Raw genomic sequence first — 19,811 nt, 5'->3', positions numbered from 1 at the left:
TATTTAGGACAAATAACTAACTCAACTCACTTCTTTAATCTCCTCAAATTAGTCAACTGGCTCTTATAATTAGGACCGGAGGTAGTATTAGTTAAATCAATTATTTATAATAAATAGGTGTTATCTTTCTTAAAATACTCTTACTAATCATGTGTATTAGCTGTAATTACTACTCCTCCGGTCCTTTATATAGAACCCAATTGTTGAGTTAGTTTTATGCCTAAATATAAGACCCATTTCTCATATTTATCAATTTTTTTCTAAATTACCCCTATAGATACTCCTTCAATCATAACCAAATAGAAGAGGAAGAGGGGTATTAAGAAAGATGATTATGGTATTTTAAGAAAAACGTATCACATTTCTTATAATTAACTAACTTACCTAACTTCCTTAATCTAATCAAATTAGTGAAATGGGTCTTATATTAAGGACCGAAGGAGTATTTGATAAAGCATTTAACATGTATAAGTGCTTCAATAACCATGTTGGAAAAAATGAATAAATATTATAAACAAAATAAATTAGAGTCTTACATTTAAAACTAAATTGAATGTTAAACCAACTCTTTTACTACTATTAAGGATTGGAGAGTAGTTGATAATAATTAAGTTTAAAAAATAGTGACCGGACATGCGGAACATATCGCCTTTATTTTTTTTTAACTATTAGCTGGGCATTTTTATATAAAATAATTAGAAGAAATTGGGGATAAATCTCTAATTAGAAATTTAATTAGCAAATAAGATTTAAGGATTTGCGCAACTTAACTTCTATTTTGTACAACTTAACTTTTTCTTATGTAATTTATCTTCATTTGTGTGCAATAATCTTCCTTTATGCAATGCACAACTCAATTTCTCTTTATGCAAATGAAATTCTCTTATGTGCAAGTCATCTTCTCTATGTGTAAACTAATCCCTTATATTCAAGTAATGTTTTGTGTAAATCATCTTTCTTTTGTGCAACTTACCTTCCTTTATGTGCAACTAATCTTCCCATGTGCAATCAATTATCCTAGAAACTATTTGCCAATTAAATTTGTAATGAGGGATTTATCCCCAATTTTTCCAAATAATTATCAAAAATTTAAAAAGGATATTCGTTTTTATTATTTACTTTATGTTGAAATGTACAAAAATAATATAAAATTTATAAAACTTAACTAATAAAATAAGTAAAAAAAGCAAAAGTACACTTTTAAATCCTCCGATTTTATACAAAATTTAAATTTAATATAGTGATATTATAAAGTTTTTAATCTCTAAAACTTAACACCGTTAATCCAATTAAAAAGACTGGAAAATAATTTATAAAATTTAGAAATTAAACTAAACCTAACTTATGAATAATGCATGTAATTCCCTTCCCCTCCACTATTAAAAAGAGGGGGAAATGCAACTCTCTCTAGTTTCTATACGTGGATAATTTTAGTATCTGAATTTAATTATTTTGGCATGACAAGCCTCGTTAGATTGTAGCTTTAAAGGCTATTGTTCGTGTTGCATTTTCCCCTCACAAAGGCTGTAGTAGACAGATATTTTGTTCATGTGCTCTCAACTCTTAGTGCTAAGAACATTGTGCTTTTCGTTTCCACTTTGACCCAAAACAGAAAAGAATAAAACGTCCTTATTCCTGCATCAAAAATATATCTCCAGTTCTATTATTTCTAACACACACGCATATATACACGTATATCAAGTTGTTGTCTTAACAAATAATATCTAATATCTAGTGTCCATAGTAAGCTGCTCTAATAATAATGTCACCCCTCATACATAGATGAGATCTCATACTTGAGTCTAGTATTGTCATGGTTGTGTTTTTTTAAAAAAAAATCTTAATAAATTTTTTTATATACTACCTCCGCTCCTTAATATAAGATTTTATTTGACTTTTATTTTGATCCTAAATATAAAACCCCAATCCAATTTGTCTCTCATGTTTATGTATTTTTTTTAAGATAGTCTTTCTAACAATAATAGTTATAGCCAATACACTTGATTAGTAAGGATATTTTAGGAAAGACAACACATATTTATCACAAATAACTAACTTAACTTTTTTTCTTAATCTCCTCAAATTAGTCAACTAGCTCTTATAAATATGACCAGAGGTAATATTTGATTGTTGCTATTCTCCACAATTTCTATTCTCAAGCATGATAAGATTTTTTTAAAAAAAATTTTGTGTATCATGTTTTTATTTGAGACCAAAAGAAAAAGTTATTGAGATGCTACGCCAGTGTTGAGGTGGTTACTAAAATACTGTTTATCGAAAAGAAAAGGAAACACAATTTTCTCCTGTTGGAATTTAAATTTATTTATTTTAAGTGATTTTATATTGTTCGGTATAAATATGAAAAAAAATCTCATCACGAATTATGTAAAAACATTTCTTTTAATTGATCACCAGGTTTAATATTTTCCTAAACTGATAAGGGTCCTTAGACCCTAAATTGATTCTTAAACCAATTTTGCGCCACGAACAAAGAAGGGCCATGGCTTTGGTATGCTCGGAAAGATAGCATATGGCATTACCACAAGGCATCCAAATAAACAACTGAAAATTGTCATCAATAAAGAGAAAGGACGTTATTAGACAATGCGAAACCTACCAATACAAAATATAAGAAGCATGTGTTATTTCTTTTCTAAATTTTCCTTATATAATTATGTTATTTTCTCTCTTACTTAAATTAAGCTTTCACGTTAACGTAGGAATTAAAGACTTTTTTCCATACGTTGAGAGGATTTAACATCTTCAATATATATGCGTATCTTGTCCTACTCTTACTACCTTGACTAACATGGTGAAGAAAAATTAAAACTTTTGCGTTAAGATTGATCTAACCTATCTAAAAAATTTTTTAATATAGGTTCAATATCTTAAAATATTTTGTGATACAATTTTGTTCTTAAAGTATTTTTAAAAGCAATTTTACTCTTAAAATATTTTTTCATGATTAATTTTCTTGTTATCTCCCAGAGAGTGTTTAAGTGAACGTATATTCAACACTTAAAAAAAATAATAAAGTGACATTCAACATTCTAAAAAAAAAATTTAGTATAGAGTTCATTTTTTTTGTCACTCCTTTTCATATTTTCAAGACTCACCATGCATATATTTTATAATTCTAGTAATCATCCTTTAATATTCTAATTGTCAGTTTTTTCCGATTGTTTTTGTAGTCATCTTAAATATTTTTCTAAACTTATCTTCCATATATGTTGTGTATAAAAAAATCCTCCATATATTTTTAATCCCAATTTTTAATTATATTTAGCACCGAGTAAAAGCTTCTCAATATTTTATAAAATTAATGGTTGAAAAAGGCAAACAATAAACAGAACAAAAAAACAAAGTAATTGGTTATCTTTCTCTTTAGGCTTTGATTGTTGTTGTTGGAAAGATGGAAAAAGTAGATGCATGAATGGCTGCAATTATGAATTTTATGGAAATGGCTTTTAATGTTGACCATTCGATTCTATTGGGCAATCCATCCCCCATGTGGGACACTCTCCTCTTTCTCCTCCCTCCTACGTCCTACTGAAAGTGACCCCTAATGAAGCCCTTCTCTCCAAATGCCTTCTATTTCCCTCCATATTAGGGCTTTCTGTTGTTTTCTTTTTAATTTTTCCAAAAATTGTCGTCTCCACAAATTCTCAATCTTAAAACCCACAAGTTTTAGGTTAAGACTTAAGGTTAGGTGGCGGCCTTTTCTATATCCAAATTAAAGGCCTTGACCAGTGGTCAGGATAATTTCACTTGTCCAATTTATGCCTCCTTCCCTTCTCCATCACATGCTAAGCTACACGAGTGTCTTCTTTTGTTTGCTTTTGAAGAAATTATTTGGATCTCATATTTATTCTTAAAATTCACTAAATCCTCCAGTACTTAACATAAAAATTAGTTGAAGGTTTGAATCTAGTTTTGAATATAAAATATCACTTTATTTTATCTTATATTTTCTCGAAATATCCAAATTGATTGTAAGAAGTTTATATCAAATGATAATTCCAATATTCAAATTTACATGACTGAAGAGGATAGTTTAGGAAGATCAACATACATTTATAACTAATAACTAATTTAATTAATTTTCTTAATATCAGTAAATTAGTTATCTAACTTTTATATTAAAAATCGGAGGTAGTAATATTTTTCATTCAACTATATATATAGTAGGGAAAATCCAAAAAAAAAAATACATCTTGAATTTTAAAATTTTAAATCATTATTGTTTAATACTACAATTTAGTAGTAATTGATTACGAGGGGTATTTGGATAGAAACCAAATCATAATTTGAAAAATGCCTTTATGGTTTACGAAATAAAAATATAAAGGAGTTTGGCTTATTTTGCAAAGCCAAACACCTACACTTAAAAAGCATAAATGACAGCATATTTTTGTAGCAATCTCTTATTTAAGATCTTAAAATTGTAAGAGATATTTTGGGATTTTTCCTGTATAGTATTCCATAGGTCCCGCGACATAATTTTTAATTCGTAAAGTTTGATTAATCTGCCTTGCTTAAAAATAATTGAGCCCATATCTTCCCAACCACCATTGGATATTTTAAAAACCAATATAAATATTCTTTAAATTTGTAAAAAGCACAACCACTTTTCAGTTTGATTATGAATTATATAAACTTGGAAGAATTTAGTGCAATTTAAACAAAACATAGACAAAGTATGGGTAATTTCTTATTTTCTTTCAAAACAAATTAGGATTAGGATTAGGATTGTAATGATTTTAAAAGAAAAATAAAATTTCCTGCAATTTTAAATGGATTCCAAATCAACCCATGCAGTTTATTCCTGAAAAGTTAACATAAAAAAATGTTAAATAAATTGAACCAAGCAATCCTTCATGTAAATATTTATATAAATAAAATTTAACAAAGATTAAAGAGCAGGGCAAGTTGCTCCGTAGATAAACCTCAGCTGATTTTTTTACGGTCATAAAGTTCACACTTTATGTGCGAAAAATTATATAAATATTCAAGTATGGAGGTCCATAAATCAAAAGGTGACGAAAACGGACAAATAAACTCAGCCAATGAGAAGTATTCCATAAATTTAATAATATTTCATTTTCTGATTGCCTTATCTTGCAAGCCACCAATGGAACATTATAAAATTCAAGCAAAGTCAACTTTACAAACATCAACTTGCCAACTTTAGGAACTTCGTTCTCTCCCCACCTCCAAATGTACAATCCATTAAATATTTAAATTATCATCGCTGATATATAATTTTCAATATTTGGTTGCTATATATATCTCTGTATATAAAACATTACAAATATGTACGATACCTTATGTAATGGGTACGTAACCTGTTTGGTTTTCTGACCAAAAAAAAAAACCTGTTTGGTTTAATTATATTATTCAGAGCTTCTTCCTTTTTGTTCCCTTTTGAACATAAAATAATTTCTCCAAGTTCGGCACTAATAATCTTTTTGCTTTTCCTCATCAGTGGTAAAGAAAAGCATTAATCCGTACTGAGTATATTAATTAATTATATACCGAAATTAAGTGTTCTTCCACAATCCACATATATATATTGATATCATGTTTATCTTCACAACACTGGCACACGCGTACGTATCTAATGAACAAATGGAGAGCTTTAACTTTTCTGTGATAGATGATGGCGATGGTGATGGTGATGAATCGAAAGCAATTAAACGAAGTTAAATTGGTGGGAGACAATAATATATACGAATGGATAATTTGGCCGCCACATATACCATATATATAGACGGATAAATACTTATGTGTATATATAATACGCACACACGTTTGTATGTGCATGTGATATTAATTAATTGTCACTTTTTAGTTTTTATGAGAACACATCCATATATTTTATACTCCTCCGGTTCTAAATATAAGACTCATTTTGTAGTGTAATATACACTACAAAATGAGTCTTATATTTAGAATCGGAGGAGTATTAAGTTTTCTTTTTGGTGAAAAACCCTAGCTAATGGAAACCTAGCTGGACGTATTGTTTTCAAGCCAACAAAGATTTGCGTGGCTGACATATCTTATGTACTCTTCTAATTCTACTTATAAGATAGAGAAAGAAAGTTTTTTTGTGTGTTGTATTTATAAGTCATTTTATTAAACTTTTAGTATGAATATAATATTTTATCATACATTTATTTTAGCATAAATAATTATTTTTTTGAAGTGTGTATACATTAGATATGAGTAAAATTGAAAAATTGTTATATTTTAATAGAGAGTTAATGTAATTTTAAAAAAATTTTAATCTGTATAAAATATGTTTAAAATACCTTACAAATAGAACCAGATGAGTATTTTTTAAGGTTTTAATGGTGCATCAAGCAACAGAAACCCTAGCTACATGCATATATATTACAGATAAACCTGTCATGTATATATGCAGATTACAGAGTTCTATATATTGTATAGCTTGAATTTGGAATTTGAGACTTTCGAAGATCCTGTGACCAATGCCTTTTTAAAGTTAATGTCGTCAATTTTACGGTTTTCTATGTTACTTCCATTTGCGTAGATAAAATCAGTGGCATGGGGAAGGGAGTAAAAGCGGCACAAGATGCAATTTCGTTCAATCTTAAATATTTAAAATGAAGGGGGAAAATCCATTTTTATTGATATTTGACAATAATTCATGTATATAGTGATTGTCAACAATAATTTTAATAGAAAAAATCTTAACCTTTTTTAGCAGTGTTTTTTAAAAAAAAAGTTTTCTTTTCTTCTTCTTTTTTATTTTTTGTACATGTACTATAGATATGTGGAGGCTAGTTTAATTGAAATGAATTAAAGGCGTCTTCTGCTTTTGTGTCTCGATTATCTCGATGAAGTTTGAGGTCATCGTAGGGATCGAATATGAGGCCCCTCTAAACAAAATGATTATTATTGCTACAATGGCAAATGTGAATTTGGATTGTGACACGTATATGTCTTCACCACATTTACAGATTATGACCAAAGACTCGATTAAATTTGTGAAGAGATACTTAAAAAATAATGAGTATTGGATCCAGTAGAAAAATCCCAATCCCGCTCAAATAATATAATGTTCAAATTATATTGTTGGGAAAAGTTATCTCAAATTACTACCTCTTTTTTTCCTCCAAAACTCATGTCACACTCCAAGTACTAACCCCTTCTCATCTTAACTATCTCTGAACCAGAAATGCCTCACAGAATGAGAGCCACCATTTTCCCTCTTGGATCCCGTCCTGAATCTCCAGCAGGTGTATTTATTATTGTTTTTTTGAATAATTTTAATACAAATGATTTGATATGGTATTTTACAGAAATCCATACACTTTTTTACAAATAAATATTCAATTATTTTTGTAATCTGTTTGAATTAGTTAAATAGATTTTATATTAAGGATTAAAGATGAATATTAAATGATGGTGTGGAAAAAGGGGTGAAAGGTCTTAATGTGTTAGATGAGTGAAAGGACAAAACAGTCCCCGCGCCTTCCTAAGATGATCAATGGCTTTAAGATTGATTTCTTTTTGAATGTTCCGTTTGCTGTTTCTGCTAAAAGGGGGCATAGCAGTGATAGAAATTGGGGAGCCTCAGAGCAACGCTGATTCCTAACATTATACAAAGTGGTCTCTTAAGCCGCATATTTATTCTCACAAGTCATGGGGTTAGTGTCTGTGTTTAGAAGCATCTTCATGCGAGTTAAGATAAAACTTATCTCATGTATTTAGTTCATGTATCCAAAATCACTCCAAAAAGCTAATGCAAACACAACAAACGTTTACCAATACACGGAGTGGCATCCTTCAACCATTGTTTGGCAATATAACCTCGAAGGAATATTTGAGATTGCAAGAATTTATGCTCATTTCATTTAAACTCAGTTTGAGTACATGCCTGCTTCTTCCTCTCTTTTTAAGAGAGTGAAATTAGTAGCAAAATCTTATTGATAAATTCTTCATCATGCAGAATTATATTGGAAGGATTTTTAATACTACTTGCTCATGACTATGTTCATTTGGGGGAAAAGAAATGGGAGGATACTAATAATCGCAATAACAGCAACAAACCTACTATCTCTCACTTGTATAAAAGGAGCGTTTTCATTAGTTAGGCTCCAGCAAATCTATGGGCGGTATAAAAGCGGGTTAAGGGCGAATGTGCTTTCATGGACGTGGGCAGAGGCAGACGGAGTGGGGCCACCAAGACCCTTTTTGGGTTCCGTTTGAAATTAGGTTTAAAATCACTTATTAGTATATTTTACTCCTCCGGTCCTTAATATAGGACCCAATTATTGAGTTAGTTTTGATCCTAAATATAAGACCCATTTTTCATATTTATCAATTTTCTCTAAATTACCCCTATGGATACTCTCTCAATCATAATCAAGTAGAAGAGGAAGATGGGGTATAAAAAAGATGATTATAGTATTTTAGGAAAAATGTGTCACATTTCTTATAATTAACTAACTTACCTAACTTCGTTAATCTAATCAAATTAGTTAAATGGGTCTTACATTAAGGACCGGAAGAGTATATAAATTGAAATAAAATTTATTTTATATATTTATCTTATATTTTGTAAATCACAAATAAAAAGTTACTTATAGACTATTCTGCACAAGCTCAGAATCTCATCTCTCATGCGGCAAACCCTTAAAAAAATAGAGCTTTTTGTTTTCTTATCCACGTTCTCTTATTTTAGACATAAGCCTCTAATATTTATCTCATATGTGTATTAATAAAATTGGTTAAATATAGTTACTTATTTTTTAAGCGTATGTCCTCCGCTCTGCTATATATATAATTGTCTTGGGACTTTCGTTTGATTTTATATATTAAAACTAATCCATTTTATCAAAAAAAAAAATTTATCAAGATATCGATGTTCAATTTTTCTTTAAAAAAAATCATTGTATAAATTAAACACAGATATATTTGATAATAGCTACGAAACATCATATGTTGCTTTACGGAGCCATATTTAGGATTATTAAAAAAAAAAAAAAGCAAAAGACCTCTAGCAGCTTGATCTTATTATTCAAAAGCATCCAACATCGTAATTTTATTTATGATGCATGTAGTATTAGGATGTTATTTATTACTACCCCTGCTCCTAATTATAAGACCTCATCTATAATTAGGACTAGAAGTTGTAATTACATTCAGCACTCCTGAAACATAATCTTATTCATGATTTAAGATGTTAGATACGCTATAAATAAGATTAAGATGTTAGAAACACAGAAAAAATAGTATTAGAGTATTGAATGCTACTTTGTCTTGTAAAAAATGTAAGAAGGGGTTTTTAATTATATTTGGATTAGAAGGATATGCTCGATAATGACTAACAGACTAAGATTAGGTTATCAAAGTAAGCTGGAAAAAAAATACCCTTCCACTCATTTATATAGGACCTAATTATTGAGTTGATTTTGGTCCTAAATATAAGATTTATTTTTCATATTTATTAATTTTCTCTAAATCATCCTTATGGATACTTCCTCAACCATAATCAAGTATAAGAGGCATGAGGGATATTAAGAAAGATGATTATGGTGTTTTTAAAAAAAAATATGGGGTTGAGTTGAAAATAATGTACTCATTCGATCCTTAATACTTTATTTTCATCTCAACCCCATGTTTACGATGACTAACCCCATGTTTACGATGACTAAAGTTAATTAAATCCCCCTGAAACGATGGCCACACAAATCAATCATCTATTTTCACAAGATTCCATATCAATGTAACAACGATGTTCATTTGAAATTTCAGAATATGGTCAATTGATTTTTCTGCCCCTCATGTTGAAAAGAAAAACAAGTAGCCTCTCATAATTAACCAAACAAAGTACTACCTCCGTTTTTTAATATAATAAATAGATATTATCTTTAATTCTTAGTAGAAGAGTTAGATAACTAATTTAAAAATATAAAAAAATAATTAAATTAATTATTCGTCACAAATGTGTGTTAATCTCACTAAATTATGTTTTTAAATCATATGCATTGAATTATTAAAATTATCCCTAAGTGGGAACCCCTGGTAATATATTTTAGGAAAAAATAGAAAACAAAATAAATTAATATCTTATATTTAAAACCAAATCCAGCTCTCTAATTAGCTCTTATATTAAGAAGCGAATGTAGTAATTAATTTGGAGATATTTAAAAATTAGTTAAGTTGATTATTTGTAATAAATATGTGTTGATTTATCTATAATACACTTTCTAATCCTGTGCATGTACATTGTAATTACTCTTTTATAGGAACTTTCATAATCAATAGAAATATTTTAGAAAAAGATGAGAGACAAAATGAATTAAGATTTTATATTTAAAACTAAATTTAACCATCCAACTAGTTATTATATTAAAAATGGGATAGCATAAAATGGCAGTATATGTGTTTTTCAATATCCCTCTGTGAGCAAGCAAGTAGGTGCTGTCGTGCTGAAAAAGGCTAAAAGTATAAAAATATAAATAATAAGCAAACTTTTGAAGAGCTGAAATCAATCAAAGAGTGCCAGAGAAAATTGAAAAATATATCTACACATATCAATATATCATAAAAATAATGCTAATAAGATTTTTTTGAGCTGAATAAGATTTATGCTTTAAATTAATTAGTGTATAATACATTAAGTGTATTTAATTGTTGTCACTGACTCACTGTCGTCAGGGGAGGGAGGGAGAATTCTATTTGTTGGAGCTATGCTGTGGCTTCGAAGTTTTTTGTTATATCTTTCTGATCCAATTTTTTTTCATACAATCATAATTAATTTTTTTAAAAATTAATATTTTCATTGCCATAATTTTAACTCAAGTGTATCTTGGTCTCAAATTTTGACTTAATACAATTCATGCCATAATTTTAAATCAATTATTACTCCATTTCTAAACTTAAGCTTACTGTAACTCAGTTGCTATAATTTTAACTATTTTAAATTCTAATTATGTGAGTTTCATGAAATATATGATGCTATCTTCTACAACACAAAAAATTATATTTTAAATTGTTAAACTCTAGACATTAAGTTACAGCGAGTCAAAATTCATGACTAAATTATAATCGAGTTAAAACTATAAAAATTATCTTACTATCAACTGAGAGTATAGAAATTCAATCACAAGCATATCAAAACTATAACAATAGAAAAAATAATTTTTCCCCCCTTAAAACTTACTTTCTCCCCAATTTTATGTAATACTTCCTATTATCTTTTCTATATCTTTCCAATTTTTTAGGATGTGCCTTTGACTACTTCCACTAATCTTAATTAGGGTACATGCTCTAAGATCTAAGGTCTTATCATTTTCATTTTTCAATGCAAGTCATTTTAATATCTAAAACATTTATGAGATGTTTTTTGGGGACATGTGCCTTTATTATTATTGAAAGTTTAGACTTTTGACTTCATGGAGTGACCCCAATACAGCGTATCTAATAATCTTGATTAAGAATAATTTTGAGAAGTTGTGATTTGTTAAAAGTGTATTTATTTACTAACAAGAGAGAGGAAGGATAATGGCAAGCGGATAGGTTTTACTATTTGGAGTTAATTTCGTGACGAGTTGGGATACATACAGATGAGAGTTGTGAAGATCCCTCGGGATTGATGCGTGAGAGCGCGTGCAGCCACACAACCTCCTTTGTGATTGTGACCATCTCACTGTTTAGCCAATCTCTGCAAATAAGATATGAGCGCATGGTCCCGGAATATAATTTATTAAAAAAATATTATAATAAAAAAATTGTCATATTTAGCAATCGAGTGATAATCTTAGTTAGTCTAGTCCAAAAACAAAAAATTATAGACAAAGCGTTTTGTTTCCAGCTTCATACAAAATAAACACATAGAATCCTCTCCTATTAAAAAAAAATACTTTAAAAAAGGGATTAATATAATCTTTGATCCTTCAAATTTGCTTTTATTTTGGTTTTAGTTCTTCAAATTTCAAATTATACATTTTGGTCCTTCCCAGTGCAGAATAATCCAAGTTTTTATTGGATTATAAGAACTAATATTTTAAATGAAAAGAAACTTAAGGGACTAAAACCTATAATTTAAAACTTTAAATATCAAAATCAAAATAAGGACAGATTTAAATAATCAAAGTTTGTATTAACAAACAAAAAAAAAGAGTATTCAACACTCATCATTTCACACCCAAAACAGTGTAGTTTTTGAGTAAAGGAGGACACGGGTGGGAGCCACAAGAGGGAGGAGCCAAAATATTATGAGAGCTCTTTAGGATAATTGGTTTACTTCTAAATTTGGGCGTATGATTTTATCGAGTGACATGTGATAAATGCATACAAAACAACAACAAAAAAAAAGCACTTATTTGCTGGCGTAATTAGTGGTGGAAGCTTCGCTCCATGATTTAATTTAAGAATACAAATGTTATGTTTTGATTAGTGAGATTTGAATTTCGACTAAATTCATTATATGCATACATAAGATTTTATAGATTTGAATTTGGACCAAATTCATTATTTGCATACATAAGATTTTATGAACTTGAAAATTATTCAAATTGAAGCAAATTTTTAATGTGTGTGTGTGCATAGAGAGCATGGAATATACTATTCTATATTCAAATAGTATATCTGTTTTGATTTTCTTATTCGAACCCTACAGAATGTGAAGCTATTTGACTAATTTAAATATTGGAAAATCACTTTTTGTTGTCATTCTGATTTCATTTATCAATCTCAAATTAAACTAAATGATTGATGATTATAACAACCTTCCACGGATTTCTTTTGATTTGATCAATTTTATATATTTCGTCAATGATGATTTTCCCTTGCAACTGGGTGCATTTTTAGGACGAATTGCGCAGATCATACGCCTTGTTTATTTGGGCCTCATTTATTGGGCCTAGGCCTTGTTTGTTCTTTTATATTTGGCAATTCGATGTCAACGAGTGTTGCTTTAAAAAAAAAGGGTATGAAATTTGTCACTAATAGACATAACTTATGATTTTTTTTTAAATGTAAATGCTAGTTAACATTTAAATTTATATTTATAATATTGATATGCTCCCAATTTTGAAAATTAATCTGAAGTTAATTTTTTTTTGAGCTGATAATCTGAAGTTAATTAGATATCTAAAATAAATCCATAATCATGATCTTATAATAATTGGTTATGAATTATCAAATTAAAAGATGCAAATATATCTCTTTTCGTTTATGCTTAACTGTAAAAAATCGTTCCATGTGTTTGAATAGCAGAATTCACTGATGCAAATTCTCGCATCGGAATTCTGGTTCCAAAAAATCCCACATCGGAACAATTCATATCTTGGGTGACGAAATCGAAGCGGCAATGGTAAACCCTCAGACAGAGAAATTGTAGCAGTCGCAACAACACCCCAAAGGACTTTGCTATTATAATACTCCTCCGGTCCTAATTATAAGACCCAATTGACTTATTTGAGGAGATTAAGGAAGTAAGTTAAGTTGGTTATTTATAATAAATAAGTGTTGTCATTCCTAAAATATCCTTGCTAATTAAGTATATTGGCTAAAACTATCATTATTAAAAGGATTATCTTGGAAAAAAAAGCATAAATATAAGAGACAAAATGGATTGGGTCTTATAATTAGGACCAAATAAAAAGTCAAATTGGGTCTTATAATAAGGACCGGAGGAGTATCAATTATCAATCATCAATTATGATCTTAAAAACTTATAATACCCAATATTTTTAAAACAAGTCAGGTATGATATTATAAGATCTGAATATATTCAATTAATAATAAAATCTGAATAATGTTTTGATTGGGATTTATGTATATTGAATTAAATGAGGAACATCATTATTAAATGAGATTTTAATGGAAGCTCAAACAAAAAAATTAATAATTAATTTTGAATTTTAATAATATCTTAATTGGGATTTGAATATATTGAATTAAATGAGAAACATCATAAAATAATATATCAATTGGGGTTTAAATGGAGAGATAAACAAATAATTTTAAATTTTCATATATTCTCCCTAAATTCCACATCTTTAATTCAAATACAATTTGAATGAATTAAAAAACACACCTCTATAAAAAAAAATCCTGAACTATCTTAAATAATACAATTTGTTAGAATTTAAAATTTAGTCAAATATTTTAATCCATGCATCGAGAAAAAAATTTCTAGTTCTTATTTGAAATAGAAGTTAGATTTTTATTAGTAGAATTTAATATCTTCAAACCCTGTCATCCTACCTTCATAGCCAAAGTAATTCTTTTTCAGATACCAAGGAATTTCTAGAAATCATATTTAACTCTTGTTAACTAAAACGGAGTCATATCAAGAAGGTATTTGAATTGTAACCAAACTATAGTTTCAGACATGATTTTACGATCTACGAAGTAAATATATTAATTAGTTTACCTCAATTTGTAAAAAAATACTTTTCAAAAACATTTCTGAGTGTTTCCAAACACCCCCCAAGTCACATAAGCATAAAAACATTTTCACAGGATCAATTTATTTCCATACATAGGACTTAACTATTGAAAGTTTTTTTCAAAATAGAATACTGGGAAAGATTAATCTCAACTTACAACAAAGTATTTTTAACAAAAACCCACAAAAAAGGCTCACTGGAGGAAATAATCTTCAATCAACTGACAGAATAGCAATAGATTGTAGCCACCACTAGAGTGGCCGTCACAACAAACGGCTTCTTTGGGATGTTTAGACCAGAAAACAAACCAGGTTTTTATCTCCACTGGTGTAAAAACATTTTTAAAATAATTAAAAAAAACACTTTTCGAAGAACTCAAACACATCTTTCATTGCCTCATTGAATATTTGATGGGACAAAATTCAAAGAACTCAAAACACCTCTTTCATTGCTTTATTGCATATTTAATGTGGGACAAATTCAAAGCACGGGAAAACCAGCTAGGTGGCAGAGTCCCTTTGATATGCATACGGAGATTATAACGATACCTGTAAACAAAATCTTACTACAGAAGCACAAAAGGTTCAAAAAATAATTCGAGTCTTGGATGGACAACGATCCAAGGCTTCTCAATATCACTGGCAACCACTAGAGCCTCAAGCAGAATTATAGCAGGATTTTGCACTTCTGAATATCAGCAAGTGCAAAATCACCAGGACCACATAATTAGAGATAAGCCAAAAGTCATCACATTCAATTTATATCCGTTAGTTGTACTAGTAATGACATTTTATTTCTCCCCTGGTGGTCTCAGTCAAAGCATCATCCACATTTAGCAACAACAAAAAACACAAAAACATACTTAAAAGGAAAAGGAAAGCTATAGGGCGCCAGGATTAAAACCTGGCAACAAAGGGAGCGCTAATAAAGGCATGAGGTTTAACAAGCATTAATGCGAATAAATTAAGCTACAACAGTCCAACAAGAATTACTTAAATCCCAGAATAATCAGTATCAGTACTCTAAGTATTACTGCGAAGTCTCTCTAAAAAGAAGGTTCACAAATAACAAACATAAACGGACAGTCATTTTCACTCAATAAAAAATCAGCTCAGCAACTTCCTACTCGCTTTACAGACCTTTTTACCTGCTGTGCCTTTCCAAATCACTTGTACAAGTTGTTCATTATTTGAGGCCATGCAACTCCAAGCTTGGGGGCTCATGCATGTGGTTGAAACAATTGCGGCTGCTGTGACTGCAATGGTACATGCTGCATTTGCTGTTGATAAAGCTGAGGCTGTGGCATTTGCTGCTGGAAAAGCTGTTGCTGCTGATATGACTGAGGGAAAACATGGGACTGTGGCAACTGATGCTGAAACATCTGCGGTGGAGGCATTTGCTGTGGTGGAAACTCCGGCTGTTCTGATTGCTGTGGTGGCGGCTGTGACTGCACTTGCAGTTGATGAAGCTGCTGTGCTGGCTGTGTATCATCACTTAACGGTGCATTAATGTCCAGGGTTGCCAGTATTTCTAAATCTTGGATTGCCGCAATTGCAGTGACTGGGCTTTCATGGTTGAAATGAGGCTTAATCACAGCAAGGGATTCCTTCACTTTGGATTGCTGCAAATTACAGAACAGAGGCATGAAAGATCACATCTTTGAAATTCATAAATAACTGCGTATTCAGACACTTGTTTCAACTTACAAAATATTCAAGTTTCCTCTTGAACTCTTCATTAGCAGCTTTTTGTGCAGCAGCATCAGGAGTTGTTCCCTACATCCACAAAAATAAGACGAGCGATTATCTAAATAAGGAAATTATTCAAATATCAATAGCAGAGAAAGTAGATCATGCAACAAGTGTAATATTTTCCATGCATATGCTAAAGATAAAACAGCCAGGTGAAGCGCAGCAGTCGAACCACCTATAACATATCAACATGTGCTGACTGTTGAAAAATAAAACAAAACACATAATATATTAAAAACATGATTCAATCATGCATTTATGGCTTTATCAAGCTGCCTTTACCTTCTGCGCAATCCCCAAAAAAATGCAAAATCAAATCATTCAGAAATCATAAATGTCAGTTTTCAATTTTCCTCATTGCAAAATAAAATAAATTTGTGCATTCAAAAGCCACATTATTCCCCCAAAAAAAAAAAATCTCCAGAAGATTCATATTTTATATCAAACCTTTACAAAGGAGGAAAAAAAGAAACATGAAGGTAAAAACAACCAAATCGTGGCTAGATTCCTGCATTAAAAATCATCTCAATTAAATATATATCACTGCAAAGAAATATCACAAGGATAACAAAAAATGAATAGCAAAAATAAATAAATAAATCAAATATTAAACATTAAATTAAATATTAGACAATCAAATGGAAAGGGAAAAATATTTTGCTTGGTGCTCTGTATAATCCAAAACAAATACACACAAATAACAATCACACAGAGTACAATTATATCAACCACTCAGAGATGTCAATGTCCACTTCTTTAAAATGAAAAATCCAATTATTTGTGAGCCAACAAATTTCATTTGTCCTAAAAAGCACTCTTGTGATTTGTACCTTAAATGAAAGGTTTTCAAGATATATCTATTTAATATTTGTCACTGCAAATAAATATTAAGAACACAGACAAACGAAATACAAATACCGATACACAATCATTTAACAATTAAATAAAACTAAAACATAAATATGTTCAGCTTCCACCAAATATATTCCAACCTTTTAAATATTAAAAATTAAAAACACACTTGTAAGAAACAGCTACATCTTTTTCCCATGAAAAGACAGTGTTTTATAAAATAATATGCAATAAGTATACACAAATGTTATATGATATTCCCTTTTTTCCAGAAGATATTAATGATAAATATCAGAATCTAAGTCGTACACTCTTCATCTAAGAAATATTTTTAGTGCTCATTTATCATTAATTAATTAATATTAACAGTAAGTTAAAGTTAAGACAAGATTATGCTCAGCTTCAGCCAAATATAATTCAACACTTAAATCATATGTATAGAACAGGCTCCACTGTTTTAATGAAGTAAAACTGTAACAAATATTGACAATTGACAAGTATTATTAAATGTTTCCTTTATGACCATAAGGATAATAATTAGCAGTAAATATGAGAATAAAGCACTACATTATCCATCTCCTCAAAAATATTTCTGGTGTGCTCCTATATTATTTATTTTATATATACATATATACATGTATACGCGCGTGTGTGTATAAAAGGTAAGCATTCATCCTATTTACATTTACAATTATATTATAAAACAAATAAGCGATAAGATTTTTTTTTCAAAAATAAAACATGGGATGCAATTAAATTTATGACAATAAAAACCTAACAGTGATATCCACTTTAAGTACTGCTACCATATTAATAAAAAATATCTCCATTTTTAAATCATTGAACTTTCCCTCCAAAACCATATAGTAGAAAAAGTCAAGGAGGTATGCAAATAAAAGATCAACTACTATTAAGCAAAAAAATTGCAAAAATGAAATATCTATTTAAAAAACCAATTCAATCTTAGTCAATCATCAAACTCAATACAATGCTTAGTCTGACGAAAAGAAAACAAGCTGAAAAGAAAAAATCACAGGAGTAAACAAAAATTAACACTTTCACACAAAATATTCTGATGCAAGCAAGCAAAGTGTCGGCGATTACCTTCCTAGGCCGACCAACAGGTCTTCCAGTAGAGGTGCGAAAGACACCACGCCCACGTCCTCTTCCACGGCCTCGACCACGGCCAATAGCTCCAGAAGCAACTCCGGGAGCCTGCACTCCATACTTCTTCGGACGACCTCTACGCCTAGGAGCAAGAATTGGTGCGGTAGCATCCGTCACAGCTCCTTCCTGAGCGGTGAGTGAAGTAGGCCCTTGGGGAGCAGCGGTCGGGGCGGCAAAGGGAATCATCGTGGGTTTAGACTGAATTTTGGGCGGCCTGCCAGGTCGACGCTTCATCCCATTGGAGATTGCCATCACAGATTTCGGCTTAGGAGGACGCCCAGGCCTCTTTGCCAACCTAGATCTCCCAGTACCCGGAGGACGGCCTCTCCTAGAAGCCGTTCCAGGTAAGCCAACCCCCTCTGCTACGGCACTCTTGGGAGGACGGCCTCGGCCTCGTTTCTTCACTTCTGTGGGCTCATCAGCAAGCCCTAGGGCAACCCAAACAGGCTCCGCATTCTGCAGATTTTGCGGCGCGTTGGGCATGGACTCCGGCTGCTGCTCTGGCTGAGCCGAACCCTGAACCTGAGGCTGACCCTGAGGCTGAGCCGGAGGTTGCGCCTGCGGCTGAGGCTTCAGCTTCGGCGGCCTGCCACGTCCTCTCTGCGCAGTAGACGGAGAACCGTCAGATCTAGGAAGTTTATAAGACTTTTTGACCATAACAAGGAGTCCATTGTTCTTTAAGCGCTGAAGGTGGTAGGTCAACAAAGCAGGGTGAGTCGGTGGAAGGTTAGGATAAGCGTGCTCTATGTATTTCGCAATAGCCCTCTTACTAGACCCATTTTTCTCCTTCAGCGCCTCAATTGCTGCATAAATCATCTAATAAAACCAAAAACATGAATTAAAGATGTTAAGAATCTTCCAGAGACGAAAAGAGACACGGCACTTTCTTCTCCGTGGTTCAATCTTACCTCAGAATAAGGAGGGTGGTTCGCAGTGGGAGCAGCAGGCTGGGTGGAAACGGCATCAGAAGAAGCGGCAGCCGGAGCCGAATTCGCGACGGGGGCGACGGCGGCAGCGGTGGTCGTTGTCGCGGTGGTGGAGGCAGGAACAGCACCATAGTTGACAGGGAAGAGAGAAATTGGAGCCGGAAAGGTAGACGGAGGAGCAGGAGGGATCGAGGAAGGGTCCATGGCTCCGGATGAGGAAAGATCGAAAGTAGATTCAAGAAAAATTGAAAATATGGTGGAGAGAAAAAGTTATTACAGTGAGAGAAAGAGAGAGTGAGAGAAGGGGGTAGAGAGAGAAAGAAGGGTTAGGTTTGGTGGTTTTAGGAAGAAAGGGGGGTATTGAAGAAAATAAAGCGGTGGTGGAATTTGGGGGTAGTGCAGTGAATTATGATTGATGATGATGATGAGGGGATTGAGGCCAATCTCACCGTTGATAATTGTTCCTTTGTTTCAGATACCTGACGTGGACTTCATCCGTCCTTTCTTATCCTTTTTCTCATTCTTTTTAACAATCATATTATAATCTCGAAATATGGACGCCATTAATTTCTTAATTCCCCTTTTATATTTCCGCAACCCCCCTCTTTTGTTTGCACCTTGGCCCCCGGCTTTCTCTTGCTTTTCTAGTTTGTTCCCTGATTTCAATGTTTATTCATTTTCTTTTT

General features: G+C 31.3%; 1 protein-coding gene across 2 annotated transcripts; it reads right to left on the bottom strand.

The window, feature by feature from the left end:
• Positions 1–15,310: 15,310 nt before the first annotated feature.
• On the bottom strand, positions 15,311–19,467 carry LOC114760323 (translation initiation factor IF-2-like). 2 transcript variants are annotated; one of them, XM_028949578.1, is made up of 4 exons: positions 19,108–19,467; positions 18,137–19,015; positions 16,136–16,204; positions 15,311–16,050 (listed from the first exon to the last, which is right to left on the bottom strand). In XM_028949578.1, exons 1-4 carry the CDS (start codon positions 19,327–19,329, stop codon positions 15,649–15,651), a joined length of 1,572 nt encoding a protein of 523 aa, XP_028805411.1. In that variant the 5' UTR covers positions 19,330–19,467; the 3' UTR covers positions 15,311–15,648. The 2 variants fall into 2 exon arrangements, with proteins under 2 accessions (XP_028805411.1, XP_028805412.1); XM_028949579.1 differs by having other exon boundaries at positions 18,137–18,799; positions 19,108–19,466.
• Positions 19,468–19,811: the final 344 nt, after the last annotated feature.

Source organism: Neltuma alba, unplaced genomic scaffold (genome assembly GCF_004799145.2).
Source record: "Neltuma alba isolate B1F8T4 unplaced genomic scaffold, ASM479914v2 tig00010970_pilon, whole genome shotgun sequence".
Lineage (NCBI taxonomy): Eukaryota > Viridiplantae > Streptophyta > Magnoliopsida > Fabales > Fabaceae > Neltuma > Neltuma alba.
Note: the sequence above shows the minus strand (reverse complement) of the source record. Positions and strands in the feature narration are given on the sequence as shown.

Excerpts from the sequence above, each read along its gene's own strand:
- LOC114760323 (XM_028949578.1), bottom strand. The coding sequence starts at position 19,329 with ATGGACCCTTCCTCGATCCCTCCTGCTCCTCCGTCTACCTTTCCGGCT. Across the intron at positions 19,016-19,107 it reads ACCACCCTCCTTATTCTGAG|ATGATTTATGCAGCAATTGA; the intron begins GTAAGATTGAAC and ends TGGTTTTATTAG. Across the intron at positions 16,051-16,135 it reads AGAGGAAACTTGAATATTTT|CAATCCAAAGTGAAGGAATC; the intron begins GTAAGTTGAAAC and ends TGTAATTTGCAG.